This window comes from Triturus cristatus, chromosome 3_2 (assembly GCF_964204655.1).
Source record: "Triturus cristatus chromosome 3_2, aTriCri1.1, whole genome shotgun sequence".
Lineage (NCBI taxonomy): Eukaryota > Metazoa > Chordata > Amphibia > Caudata > Salamandridae > Triturus > Triturus cristatus.
The window spans coordinates 261915903-261930668 of NC_140584.1; the positions used below are offsets into that span (position 1 = coordinate 261915903).

General features: G+C 47.6%; 1 protein-coding gene across 10 annotated transcripts in view; it reads left to right on the plus strand.

The window, feature by feature from the left end:
- The window catches only part of EYA3 (EYA transcriptional coactivator and phosphatase 3), a 970709-nt gene extending 965118 nt beyond the window's left edge, over window positions 1-5591 (plus strand). For all 10 annotated transcript variants that reach the window (XM_085647584.1, XM_085647578.1, XM_085647577.1 and 7 more), the window contains one exon: window positions 4391-5591. In XM_085647584.1, coding sequence (XP_085503710.1) covers window positions 4391-4471 — 81 coding nt within the window. In that variant the 3' untranslated portion in view covers window positions 4472-5591. The remainder of the gene's footprint in view (window positions 1-4390) is intronic.
- The last annotated feature ends 9175 nt before the right edge of the window (window positions 5592-14766 follow it).

Below are 14766 nucleotides of genomic sequence, written 5' to 3' on the forward strand. Positions count from 1 at the left end.
ATGACTCTCTGGCTGCTGGGATTGTGGGCCTTGTGCATCCTGCTGGTGAAGCATTCCAGATGATACATGTCTGTTCTTCACTCCCAGTGGGTACAGCACCTCAAGAAACCCTCATATTGTATCCAGATGTCAGAGGATACTGCAATAGAACTGCAGTAGTGGCTGCTGGACTGCAATTAGATAAGTGGCAAACCCCTCTCCTTACCCTATCTAGAGCTGACAATGGTGACCAATGGATCACTCGGTTGGGGAGGAGGAGATCAGAGGCATCTTGTCTCTGGCAGGGTCCCTACTCCACATCAGTCTACTGCAGTTGCGGCCTATCTGCTAGGGGTTGAAAGCCTTCCTGACATCCAATAAAGGAAAGCTGGTACGAGTGCCCATGGACCATTCCGCAATCATGTGGTACAGCAAGGGGTGGGCTCAGGGACCTGTGGAAGTGGCTGAAACGGCATGATATTTTCCTGGAAACATCTGAATGCTAGGGACGAAAAACTAAGCTGTCAGTGCCTAGTAGATCACCAGAGCCAGTTACACTCTGAGCTGGCTTATGCTCTCTTCCGCAAATAGGGAGGACTTCAGCTCGATCTTTTTCACCACTACAGAGAACACGGAGTGTCAGCACTTTTGCTACTTTGAAATTTCCGGATGACTCTCCCTCCGAGACGCATTCTGCCTAGAGTGGGGCTGACGTGTCCTATACACTATCCACAGCTGCTTCTGCCCAGAGACAATCCGGAACAACGGCCCAAGTTATCCCAAAGTCACATTATCAGGCAGGAAGAATGATATCCAGAACTCCTGGGAATGAGCATCTGTTCTACTATCAGGCGGCTACTTTGATAAGCATATCTGTCACAGTAACAGGGCAGGGTCCTGCGCCCAGACCTGCTCAATGTCCACCTTCATGCCAGAAGATTGAGCAGCAGCAGTAGACTACATTCAACCTTCCTCCAGAGGTTGTCGATGTCATCTTCCCAGCAGGCTTCCCTCCATCAAATCTGAAAATGCCTGCTTTTGGGACAGGTTTATAGCTTGTTGTGCAGCTGGGCAGACTGACACTCTTCAGGCCAAGCTTTCCGAAGGGTTATCTTTTGCGTTTTACCTAGCCCAGCAAGGACTTGCTTTGGGCTCCGCGAAAAAGGTACTTGTTCGTTTCTTGTGATTGCTGGATCTGCTCTCTTTGTTTAAAGCACCCCTGGTGATAAGTTTTTTCTAAGGTTTCCAACGTATGTTTATACTCTTTCCTTTCATTATGCCTTAGTGCGACCTCAACTTGGTTCTCAGGTTTCTAATGTGTACTCTTTTTGAACGGATGCTTAGCTGTCCACTGCGGCTTCTCACCCTCAAGACTCTTTTTCTCACCAATAAAACATCGGCAAGGTGGGTGAGCTGAGTACAAGCTCTCTTCAGTAAGCCACCATATACCACAGTCTTTCCAGATGAACTGGTTCTGAGAACGCGAGTCTCTTTTCTTCCAAAAGTAGTGACTCCTTTCCAAAGTATTAAACTTCTGATGTTTTTCACCCCACCATAGAGTAGGAGGGACTTCATCGGTTGGATCCTAAAGGAGCTCATAGCTGTTATATTGTTTGCACCAAGGAACATTGTATGGACGATCATCTCTTTATTAGATTCGCTGGGGCAAAAAAGGGCAAGGCAGTGCTGAAGAGAACTATTGCCCGGATCACGCTCTGCAGCAGAACCGGCTACCTACTGGCCAAAAAGCAGCCTCTTAAATGTTTGAGGGCTCATTCCACCAGAACTAATGCTGCTGCATCTACATTGGCACCCAGAGTGCCATTTCTTGAAATTTGCCAGGCTGCTACACAGGCGCTACTCCATATATACACAAAGAGGCTCGTCTAGATGGCCATTTAACCACCTTGGTCCAGCAGAACTTTTTGGTTTGGACTAGTTCACAGGCCCACCACCTGGAGGTATTGCTTTGATATCTGTTCAAAACTTATGAATCTGTAGTTAGAAGTATCTATCAGAAGAACAAGTTACATACTTCAGAAATGCTCTTTCAAGTAGTTACTCTATCTTACCTCTGATTCCTCCCTGGCCAGTTTGGTGAATTGGGCTCTTTTTACTTTAAAAAATGTCCCAAATACAAAGATCTGCACAATGGTCAAAGCCAATTTGCATTTGGACTCTGTGTCTGAAGGCTCGAAAGCCCTACAAAGCATCTGACGTTGGCACACATGGGTGTAGCATATATGCATCTCTGCTACTCCCTTCCGTAGCATAGCGACATTAGTACAGAGCCACACAAGGCAACCTACAGGTGAGCAGGAGTACTTCTTTAAAGTTTCCAGATCCACCCTGACGCCTGGGGAATATTTACACGGTGTGAATTCTGTGGTTAGAGTATCCACCAGAAAGAGTGTTACTGAATGCAAGTAACTTCTTCAGGGTATTTCAGCCTCAATAGTTAACTCTGAAAAAGTAAGAGACAAATGCAAAACTTGCGCTACCCGTAAGGTTGTCCTGTATCTCCCATGTTATTTTTCTTTTTTATGAGTCCTTATTAGTCTCTATTAGTAATGATGGAGCCATTCAGTCACCTGAAAAATTCAAGTTGAGATTAGAACTCATTGCAAATGATGATGATCTGATTTTTAAAGCAGATAGCAAAAACCAGCACAGCTTTTCATAGAATAGAAAAATTCAACAAGGTAGTGGGTACAAGGTAAACAAAACAAATATATTACTGTTGTCTCCAACCTCTGAAGTCTGTTGGGTTTTTTTAAAAGTAGAATACACTGATAAACCTAAGAGATACGTGGGCATTTGGGTAAAGGAGAAGCCAAAGGATCTTTATGATAATAATCAACAATCACTCATGAAGAAAATAGCAGAACTTCTTGCTAGGTGGAAAAATATACCCATCTTAATCATTGGATAAGTGGCAGTTATAAAAATGTAAATTCTCGCTTTATTTTTATTTATTTTCACTGCTCTACCATGTTATCTACAATCCTATTTTTAAGAAAGGTAAATAGCATTTTCTCAAACTTTAAGTAGGTAAGCAAAGAGCCTCAGTGTATTCTAAAATACAGCGTCCTGCAGAGTAGGGATGTTTAGCTGTTCTTAACACAAAGCTTTACTATACAGACATTTCAGTGCAATAAACAAAGCCGGTACACACTACTCCAAACAGATTGGTAGTTTGTTAATTAATTATTTGAGGAAATCTTGAAAATTGATTACACAGTGTTATTCATATCCACCCCTAGAAATCCTAAGTTAGGTAGAAGGTTGAAATTATTAAAAATGTAATTGTTTTATTCAGTCGTTTAAGAATTCCTTGAATCTGTGCCAATGTAAAATCATCAGACTGCATCACAGTTTTTCCATTTAAGACCCACTCCAGGGCCTCAATAATGGTGAAGCATAATGTAATCAGCATTAAAGATGTCATAGAAAGCAAATTGATCACTTGGGAAATTCACAATTACAGAAGCAATGGTGAAGATATGAGGCTCACATTTCGACAGCTAGCCAGCGGTATAATATACTTGTTAGAAGAAATTCATTGTGCATCAGAAAAAAACAGACCAGCTTCATGTCCAGAAAAAATATTAACTGGGATCGGTAAATCGTATAAAGCCTAATTCGTTATAAGACCACCACACTGGACCTAATATTTCAAAACTGCAGAGATAACAGAATTAATATTTCATCTTAATTGTGGAGAGAAATAAGCACATTTAGCTCTTTAAATTTTAAAGGAGCAAACTTGTGAAGGGTGCAGTTGTTTATAAGATTGATGTTATACTGTAACCTTGCTTTTATTAGAAAGATTTAATAACCAGATCTCTAACAAATGTCAAGGATCTAATATAAATATAGGGGGTTGGGACCATATGATATGGGCATGCCTATACTTGAAAGGCTTTTGGAGCTAAATATATCTGAGGGTTAGGGGATGTGTTGGAAGAGGTATAGGGCCATCCCAGGTAGCAAGTTTGTTGGGTTTTACAGGGCATCAATAAGGCTTAAACTTAACTGTAAATTTATTTTGATAGCAGACTGGATTACCGTATTAATTCTGACATTTAATTGAAAAGCAACCAGTCCTCCTTAGTTCCTGTGACTGCGGAATAAATTGAATAGAATAAAACATTTCGGAGTATATGGTCCGCTTATGTCACTACTACTTGTCTGAAATGTATTCAGTATTAAATGGATATTTATATCTGCATCATATTCCTCTGTCCATCACATCTTTTCATTAATCAAGAATTAGTTCAATAGGATATGGCTATGATTTTATGTAATCGAAATAAAAATACATATTTAAAAAAATAAATGATTGGGTACAAGCTGCTATTTGATAGATATGACTGTGTTGATGACGATATGTTTCCTTTTTTCTTTTTAGCACAACATGCCTTTCTGGAGGATAGCGAACCATGGAGATTTGGAATCTCTGTATCAAGCACTGGAGATGGACTTCTTGTGAAGAGGGGCAGATGGTCAGCCCTAAGTCCTTACAGGAAGGAGTTGTGCATGTGCTTCTGAGCACAAGGACAGTTTACGAAGGCGAAAACAGATTAGTTTCTGAAACAATGCATTGTGGCTAGAAAGCCCCTTTGACACTTTTTGCTAGAAATCTGTTTTATGGACAATGCTGCAGAGGATACAGTGCTGCAGTAAATGCTTTGTTTTTCTCAAAGAAAGGTATTTCCGTTGTTTAGAGCGTCCACAAAATTATGGAAGAGACTTAAAACAATGTCCTAGAATCATCTCACTACTGACAATACGGCATTCACTACACTCTGGACTTATGCAACCTCTAGCATTCGTCACTTGGACACTGAAATGCAAGCATACTCCCTAAATACTGATGCACAGTAACTAGAGAAAATGTTAACCTTTAACCTAAAGGCAGAGGTCAAAACATGCGATCAAGTTTATTGGCAAATGCTCATAATTGTATTTTTTGATATTAGTATGAGTGTTTCTGCTCTTGCCTAGAAAATTCTCTTTGTACAGCCAGGTTGTTCCATGTTAGCCCCAGATGGTTTAATGCCAGTGCTCATATCATAAGCAGGAAGATCCTAATAAAAAATGAAGAAATGCTTTCTACACTTGAAAAGAAAATGGTGCAACTGTCTTGGAATAAGGCTGCTGTCCATTGAACTGGCAAACTACTGGACAACTAACCTCTGCGTTCAAAGGAAAGCACATCCACTTGTTACAGTGCTTTTTACCCATCACATTGATTCTGACCATACTTGTAAACTGCTTTGACTGAAGTAAGAATGTGTTTAACCGGAGTCTGCCAACAAAGGTAAACATTTTAGTTTAGCCAGCAGCCATCTGTGCTGAAGTGATCCAGTATAATGGTTGACTCCCCTGGTACCCATTTTCCTCGGTCCATGTAGACTTCCAGTGCTCCTTTGGTCATGCATTGAAGGTGGTCTAATTGGACCGGTGATATTCTGTAAACGCCTTTGTGTACTTGTTCTCACAAACACTACCTCTCAGCGTCTTGCACACCAGGTCAGTTTCAAATCTTGAGGCCGTTTCTGTGAAATGCTATTATTTACTCCTGTGAATAAAATCTCATTTTAACCAAATGCTTAGCCTTCTTTAACTCAATTTACAATTGCTTTATTGGCAACACTCTTCGATTTAAAAGTGTTGCCGTAGTTTGTAGGTTAATAGATATTTTACACACAAGTGTTTGATGGTGTCACCGGCTGGCGAGTATTCTGCTTTCTTTTCTGCCAGCTTAGTTTTTCTTCCTTTTGTGCCCTATGTGTTGGGTCTTGAACGTCTTGTTCTTCACCTCCTTCTCGAATGCCATCTGCTGTCAAAAGTCCCTAAAAATTCACAAGTCTGTAAAGTTGTCAGATGGTGCCAGAATGAAAACCTGCTCCTGGCCTTAACAAGAATTGACTGAACCAATAGTTGTGCTCTTTGAGTAGTGAATGTACTTGTAAATTGATGGGTGGATTGGGGGGTATGAGAATGGGTGTCAGTAGGGTCATGGGCGTGCCACAAGCAGAAGAGACACACGTCATGCGGGTCCGCCACCGACATGGTCCGATGGCAGTTCCTACAGGACTTAAACTCTAGCATCCCTACTGCACCAGTGGTCGAGTACTCGACAAAACAAGAGAAACCAGGCTCAAAATGCCAAGTTAAAAGATTAACTATGAGTACCGCTCTCTCTCGGATCTGCGCTTGCTGGCGCGGAAAAAGAAAACTGACGTCCGCTCGCGTGGGCGTGTCTTAAGTTGTTCCGACGACGTCATCTCGGCGACTACGACGCCAGCGACATACACGGAGCCGCACGACGACGCCTGCCGACGCGCAAGGGTACTGCTGACGAAAACTTTCCGGATCCAGTCTGACGCCTGGGGATATTCTAAGGCAAGGAATCTATCACTAACTAATGTCTCTTACAGATATATTGTTACACAAGTAAGTAACTTGTGCTTTAATGGTTCAGTAAATGTGAGTGGGTGGATGATTGCAGGCGATTGGGCAGGTAAATGATTAACTGAGTGAATGCTAGTATGAATTGTTAGGTGAACCTCCGGTAAATTAATTTCGGTTGACTGAGGGCTGTTTGAGTGGGTTGGTAGGTGTGAATTTCAGTGGATTGGATGGTAAATGGGTCCATAATTGAACATGGGAATGTTAATGTGAGATGAGGCATTCTAAAGTGACATGCAGTACTATTAAATCTCTTAAAAAGAGTGAGTGGGTTGAATTTGAGTTTGGGTGAATGTGTGTATGGGTTTGTGGGTAAATGTGCCACTCGCTTGTACCTCCCTGTCCAACCTCAAATTATGTGCTTTTTGAAATTGTTAGAAGTTCAGAAATTCTCGGGGATTCTCCATCATTTTTTCTTTTAGCTATTACTCTTTTTCTAAACCAGAGTCAATCACTGGATACAGTAGCACAAGAAGTTTACTTAGCACAATATAATGTTGCCTCCCTATTACTAAATATCATTCAAGTGCTCAAGACTCCCATTTCCCCATTTGAGGTCACACTCACAGTTCGAGGCACACCCTGTAATGAGTCACCTGGTCCTTATTAGCATTCAATGATTTTCTGTAAAGCACTCCAAGATTTAGTGTCGGATCCATTGAACAAGCTTTTCAGCTATATAGAAGAAACAGGAAGGGTTAAACATTCAATGATGGAGTCCACAGTCTCGGTTTTGCTAAAGCCGGATAAGGACTCCACTTGCTGTAATTACTGTTGCCCCATTGTCTTAATAAACATGGGCACACACATTTAGAATCAGGATTTGGTTTCCAGATTACAGTCAGTCTGGCCAACTATAGATTCCCATTGCAGGCAGTATTTGTGCAGTGGTGCCAAATTTGGGACCATACCAATTAATAATAAACCTCAATAATATAGAATCTAATACACATTTAGCCGCAGATTCCTTACCATTGAATTTTCCAGGCATCCGTGTGGATCCGGAAGACTTTTCTTCAAGCAATAATACCCCTGCGCACCAGTAGTTGGTGTTGGTCTGTTCTGCTTGATGTCGGCGTGATCTGCGCCATTGTCATCTGTGTCACCTATATTTGGGTGAGTAGCGCGCTTTATAAATGCGATTGATTGATTGACCTATATAGGCACCACCTAGGTGCGTTGCTTGTAGGTGGCGTTTGCCGGTTCCACTTGTCGTCGTAGTATGCGCCATTGTCCTCTGTGTCACCTATAGAGACACCACCTAAGTGCGTTAATGTCAGTTCTTTTCTTTCTGCGCCAGCCAGTGCAGATCTGCGAAGAGAGCTACCCTCTTGTCATTATTTGACAGGCTTTTTTCAACATTTTGTTGACCTCTTTTGTTGCATGTTTTCCAGCATATCTAAGGAGACATCTGGTTTCAAACCGTACGACGTTTATCACTGCACCATGTCTGTGATGGATCCACACTTGGTTTGCCTCTGGTGCCTGGAGTGCAACCACGACTCATTCGTGCGCAGACTGCCCGACCATGGCTCTGAAAGGTTTGAGGGAGCAGTCCCTAAAGTCGCTTGCGCACCACATCACTATCCTCGGATGTCTCGTTCACGGCCCTGGTTGAGAGGGAGGTTCGGGCACCGATCTGGGAGTCCCAAGTCTTCATCCTCCCATTCGAAGTCGCGGAGTCAGTAAGGTAAGAATTAAAAAAATTTAAAAAACACAATTAGCCAACGCGATGGAGTCTCCTCGACGTTCTAGGCCTCGTTCTTCTGAGCTTGTGCCTTGGTCGGCTCTGTGTTGCCACGCCTTTACGGGAGTCAAAGCGACCTCCGCCTAGCTTAAAGACTTTTATGACGCCATGTGCCTCTTATTTGGGCATCCTTATCCTACCGGCATGCTTTTTGGCCCAGGAAGCTCAGAGGGGGCTCAATAGGGCAGCTCTGTCACCGATGACACCCTCCTCACCCACCCATAGATTCGACCCGATGCCGGTTGTGCCATTGTGACCTTTCTCAGCGCCGACACCAAGACCCCAAATGGCGCTAGTGCCCCACGGCAGCACCAGCCCCATTCTAATCCCTGACGAGCTGGATCGTCGCCTACTGAAGCCGATACTGGCTCCCACAGAACCCTTAGGTCCTGGGTAATTTCCTCAGCCTTATTCGGAAGAGCTAGGAATGGAGGAAGATTGGGAGGTGTCGCTAGACCCTTTGTAAGACCAGCCTTACCAAGAAATGGACTTGGTGAGGCAAACAGACTCAATACCTCTCCAGACTCTAGCCTGCTTTCGCCCTCTACCGTGGCTACATAGTAGGGAGCATTATATGCTATGGTGGTGTGAAGTGCAGCTGAGGTCCTGGGTCTTCAGCTCCCTTCCGTGGCGGTCAAGACAAATATCTTGACAGAGGTCCTGCAGCCTGTTGTCTCCTTGTCCAAACCCTTGCTGCACTTCACCGAGATCGGTAACTGATGTCCTACTAGGAACTCGGTCCAAGCCCAGCACAGGGGCTCCTTTGAATAGAACAATCGCTCGCCACCATCGCCCTGCACCAGGCAACCCAAATCTGAAAGAGACAATTAGTTATAGATTACTTACCTTAGAATCACCCCCAGGCGTCCGACTGGATCCGGAAAGTTTTTTCGTCAGCAGTACCCCTGTGCGTCGAAAGGTGGCAGCGGTCGGCACCATGTTAGTCTGTGGCATCTTGGTCTCCGGGATGACGTTGTGGTAGCTCATTAGACCCTGCCCTCGTGCGCGGACGTCAGTTCTTTCTTTTTCCGCATCAGCCAGCACAGATCCAGAGAGAGCGGTACCTCCATTTACTTTTTGACTGACTTTTTGGACGACTTTTGTCGACACCGTTTTTGAGTCTTCGACTCCTGGTGCACGTCAGAGATTCCCGGTTTCAAGGCTTGCGGTTCCTGCAGCTGGCTGATATTAGTGACGGATCCGCACCGCATGTGCCTGTTTTGCCTGAAGCGCGACCACGACCCCAAGTTGTGCTCCGACTGGCGTACCATGAACCAGCAGTCTTTGCGGTAGCGGTCCCGAAAGCTTCTCGCGGCCCGGCAGTCGGTTCTGCGCCGTTCAAGGTCCCGGTCACGTGGGAGGTCGAGGGATCGGTTGTGGAGCCACCACCACCAGTCTTCTTCAAAGTCTTCGCACTCCTCAGGTAAGTCGAAGCACAAGAAGTCGTCAAAGAAGCATAGTCACTCTTCAACTTCTCCATGTCGGTCGGCCGATGTGACAAGGAATGCGGGTGGTGCGGCTCCGCGTGGGGAGTCCGAAGGATCGACTCAGTTTCCCTCCCTTTCCGGGACCTGGAGCAACCCCTGCCCATCTTCGCACCTTTTATGCAGCTATGCATGCCATCTGAGGGCAGCCCGACTCGGCTGGTGCGCCTTCAGGCCCCGCAGACTCGGCTGGGGGCCTGGGCCTTCGGCGGCTCCGGCCCCTGCATCGCAGGGTCTATTTGGATCCAGGCCTGGATCCGGATCGGCGCCGGTTGACCTGATTATACCTCCCCTGTTGCCGATTCCACCGGCACCACGTCCGCAGCTGACGCTGGTTGTGTCCCCAGCTGGCGTCGCCCGATGTAGACACGGAGCCGGACTGGCGTTGACCGGTGCCGACGGGTACTTTTGTGCCCCTGTTCTACCCTGGTTCTTTAAGGCCAGATTGGCAACCAGAGGAAGGTGAGGAGGACTGGGAGGGGTCTGGAGACCCTTTAACTGACCAGTTGGGTTATGGACTGGAGAGGAACTAGGGGAAGCCAGTGATCTGGATATGTCACCAGACCTTGGCATGTTGTCTCCTACCGTGGCTACGGAGGAGGGAGCGTCTTACCTCTTCAACCTCGAGCTCCGTACGGTGGCAGTCAGGACTAACCCCCTGACAGAGGTGCTTCAATCGGCAGCGAGCTCTTCAGAGCCCCTGCTGCTGTTTAATGAAGCCCTAACCGACATACTTTTGGGCACCTGGTCAAGGCCCAACACAGGAGCTCCTGTGGATAGGATGATTGCCCAACGCCACTGCCCGGCCCCAGGCGACCCCACTTTCCTCTCCCAACACCCAACCCCTGAGAGCTTGGTGGTCCAAGCCTGCACATCAAAAGGTGCAATACCTGATAGGGAATCCAAAAAGCTGGACCACCTTGGGAAGATGTTTTCTTCCTCCAGCTTGGGACTGCGGTCGGTAAACACCGCATGTGTGTTGGGCCGTTACACCCACTCCGTGTGGGATACGGTGGCACAAGTGCTGCCCCAGTGCCAGGAGAAGGCCCAGGACGTACTCTCCCATGCAGTTGCTGAGGGGAGAGACGTAGCAAATTTTACCATTCGCTGTGGACTGGATACCGCCGACTCGCTAGGTAGGACGATTTCCACATCAGTAGCTCTTTGACGCTACGCCTGGCTAAAGTCGGCGGCTTTTCAGGGGATGTCCAATCCACTCTAATGGGCATGCCTTTTGATGGCCGTCGCCTGCACAAGGCAGACAACGGTCTGGAGTGCTTTAAGGACTCTCAGGCTACAGTCAAGTCCTCGGGCCTCTCCACCACCCGCCCTGCGCAGTCTGCTTTTCGCCCCTTTTGTGGCTACGGTAGGGGTGCCCCGTCACGTCCTGCCCATAGCCACAGGCTGGTGCAAGCTGTTCATCTCCTGCAGTGACGTGGGAACCACCACTGTGGTTCTGGGGGCCAGCGGGTAGGCCAGTCCACCACAGCCCCCTCTGCAGCAGCCTCCAACCCCTCCTAGTCTGACCTTCAAAGCCACCAATCACCAGTGGGTGGCAGGATTCGCCGTCACCTCCCCCACTGGTGCACCATCACGTCGGATAGGTGGGCTTTGCATATAGTCCAAAGGGGCTACTCCCTCCCCTTCGAGACTACCCTTCCATCCATGTCACCTCCGTACCATCGCATGTCAGAGTATCATCTGGCCCTGCTCCAACAGGAAGTTTCGGCACTCTTGGCCAAGGGAGCCATCAAGCAAGTTCATGCCCCAGAAGTAGGTCATGGTTGCTATTCCCACTACTTTCTGGTGCCCAAGAAGGACAAAGGCCTGCGTCCTATCTTGGATCTCAGGAACGAGAAGTTCGAAATGTTGACGCTAGCTCAGGTCCTGTATGCCCTCAATCCTGCAGGCTGGATGGTAGCGTTGGACTTGCAGGACACTTATTTTCACATCCCCGTCCTGCCGGCCCACCGGCGTTACCTGTGGTTCACAGTAGGCCACAAGCACTTTTGGTTTACCGTGCTCCCCTTTGGCCTTTCCAGCGCCCCTCGGGTGTTCACCAAAGTGATGGCGGTGGTCACAGCTCATCTGCGCAGATCAGAGGTTCCAGTCTTCCCCTATCTCAACGACTGGCTGTTGAAGGTGGGTGCGCCCCAGGCTGTCATCTCCCACCTCCAGACTATGGCGGACCTCCTGCAATCGCTGGGGTTCTCGATCAACGTGCCAAAGTCACACCTGACTCCCTCTCAGAAGCTCCTTTTTATCGGAGTGGCTATGGACACGACGCATTTTCGGGCTTATCCTCCTGAACAGCGAGTCCGGGATATTCCGGCAGTGATTCCGATCTTTCAGCCTCTATCCCAGGTTTTGGTCAGCATGACCCTGAGGCTGCTGGACCTCATGGCCTCCTGCATCCCGCTGGTAGATCATGCCAGGTGGCATATGCGGGTTCTGCAGTGGGACCTGAAGTTCCAGTGTGCCCAACATTGGTGGAATCTGTCCGATAGCATCCAGATCTCGGAGGGCACTGCTCGTCAATTGCAGTGTTTTCTAACGAACCAGCATTGGGTCAACGGCAGATCCCTCTCCCTTCCCCAACCAGAGTTCACAGTGGTTACAGAAGCATCACTGCTGGGATGGGGCGGCCACAAGGGAGAGGCAGAGATCAGAGGCCTCTGGTCTCCGGCAGAGTCCGGGCTCCGCATCAACCTTCTGGAGCTTCGGGTAATCCGTCTTGCACTAAAAGCATTCCTTCCCTCTGTCTGGGGAAGAGTAGTGCAGGTGTTCACGGACCACACCACCGCCACGTGGTACTGCAACAAATAGGGCGTGGTGGGGTCGTGGGCCATATGTCAAGAGGCTCTCCGTCTTTGTACATGGCTAGAACATCAGGGCATATCCCTGGTGGTTCAACACCTGTCAGGTTCCCAGAATGCCAGGGCAGATGAACTCAGCCGCAGGTGCATGATGGATCACGAATGGCGTCTTCACTCGGAGGTGGTGCAAGGTCTCTTTCAGCAGTGGGGAGAGCCTTGGTTAGATCTATTAGTCACTGAAGAGAACGTGCAGTGTCAGCAGTTCTGCGCGTTGGAATTTCCTAGGCAACGCTTTTCGTCGCAAGTGGAGTTGCAGTCCTCGATACGCCTTTCCGCCTATACCACTTCTGCCCAGAGTGCTGAAGATCAAGCGCGACAAGGCCCAAGTCATCCTGGGGGCTCCGGATTGGGCGCGAAGAGCCTGGTATCCTGAGCTGTTAGACATGGCCATTGATCCTCCGATCCGACTGCCTCTTTGGGAGAATCTTCTGTTGCAGCAGCAGGGGACGTTCGTCCACCCGAACCTGTCCAGCCTCCACCTCCTTGCGTGGAGATTGAGCGGCTACAGTTGACAGCCTTTGACCTTCCTTCCGAAGTCTGTGATATCTTGGCACCCAGGCGTTCCTCCACTAAGACGGTATACTCCTGCAGATCGAACAAATTTGTGGCATGGTTCACAGCAAAGGCTGTGGATCCCCTTTCTGCCCCTCTTTCTGAGGTTCTCTTGTTCCTCCTTTCTTTGGCCCAGCAGGGCTCTGCTCTGAGCACTCTTAAGGGCTATCTCGGCCATTTCCGCCTTTCTTAGGCTTCCTGATCAGCCTTCTCTTTTCAAGTCTCCTGTTGTAAATCGCTTCCTCAAGGGCATTTCTCATTTTTTTGCTCCTGTTCCCTTCGTAATGCCTCAGTGGGACTTGAACTTGGTTCTTACGTATCTTATGTGTGCTCCCTTTGAGCTGCTACATAACTGTCCTCTCAGGCTTCTGACTTTAAAAACTGCCGTTCTGGTGGCCATCACCTCTGCGCGCAGGTTGAGTGAGCTCCAAGCTCTTTCTTCTAAACCTCCTTTTCTGGCTGTTAATCCGGACAAGGTTGTCCTTCGAACTCGCCCTCCTAAAGTGGTTACTTCTTTCCACTTTGGACAGACCATCACTTTGCCCACCTTCTCTCCACCTCCGCATCCTTCCAAAGAGGAAGAGAGGCTCCACCGTCTGGATTCAAAATGTGCGCTTTCGTTTTATTTGGATCGCACAAAGAAATTCCGGGTGGATGACCAGCTCTTTGTTGGCTACATGGGTGCCAAAAAAGGTGGGGTCGTACACAAACTGACCATTTCTAGATGGGTCGTTTTGTGCATCAAAGCTTGCTATTCCTTGGCAAAGAAGTAGCCTCCAGTGGGGTTATGCGCCCATTCTACCAGGGCGACGGCAGCTACCACTGCTTTGGGAAATGGAGTCCCTCTAAATGAAACTGTCAGGCAGCTAAGTGGGTATCGCTGCACACGTTCACAAAACACTACTACCTTGGCAGCCAAGTCCGGAGAGACTACTTCTTTGGCTGTTCTGTTCTCCAGGACTTTCTGGTGTGAACTTGGTTCGCAGACCCTACTCCGGGGTTGGTATTGCTGGGTTATCTATTCTAAGGTAAGGAATCTATAACTAATTGTCTCTTTCAGATGAATAAGTTAAATAACTTTGGTAACAATATATCTGTAAGAGACATAGATTAGTTATAGATTGGTTACTGCCCCACCCATCCTCCCCGTTCTGATTTCTAGGGTTAAGGACTTCCTTTCAGGGCCCTAGTTTTGTGCACCAGTGGTCAGTGTCTTGCATGGCTCTGCGCTTCTGGCATGGAAGTCGTGTACAGTACTGACGTCCGTGAGGGCGGCGTCTAAGTAGCTACCGCGACATCATCCCGATGACCACGACGCCAACAACAAACGCGGAGCTGATGGACGCCACCTTTCGATGTGCAGGGATACTGCTGACGAAAACTTTCCGTATCCAGTCTGATGCCTGGGGGTAATTCTAAGGTAAGAAATCTATAACTAATCTATGTCTCTTACAGATGTATCACCACCGAAGTTAAGTAACTGGTTCATTTCCTCACCCTACACCTAAGAGCTTGGTGGTCCGAGCCTCTACCTCCCACAGTTCGTTCCCTCCTGCACCCCAGGTCAGGGAATCCAAGATGCTGGACCTTTGGGGTAAGAAAATTATTTCACCAGCCTTGCATTGGTGAATACTGCATGCTTATTGGGCCG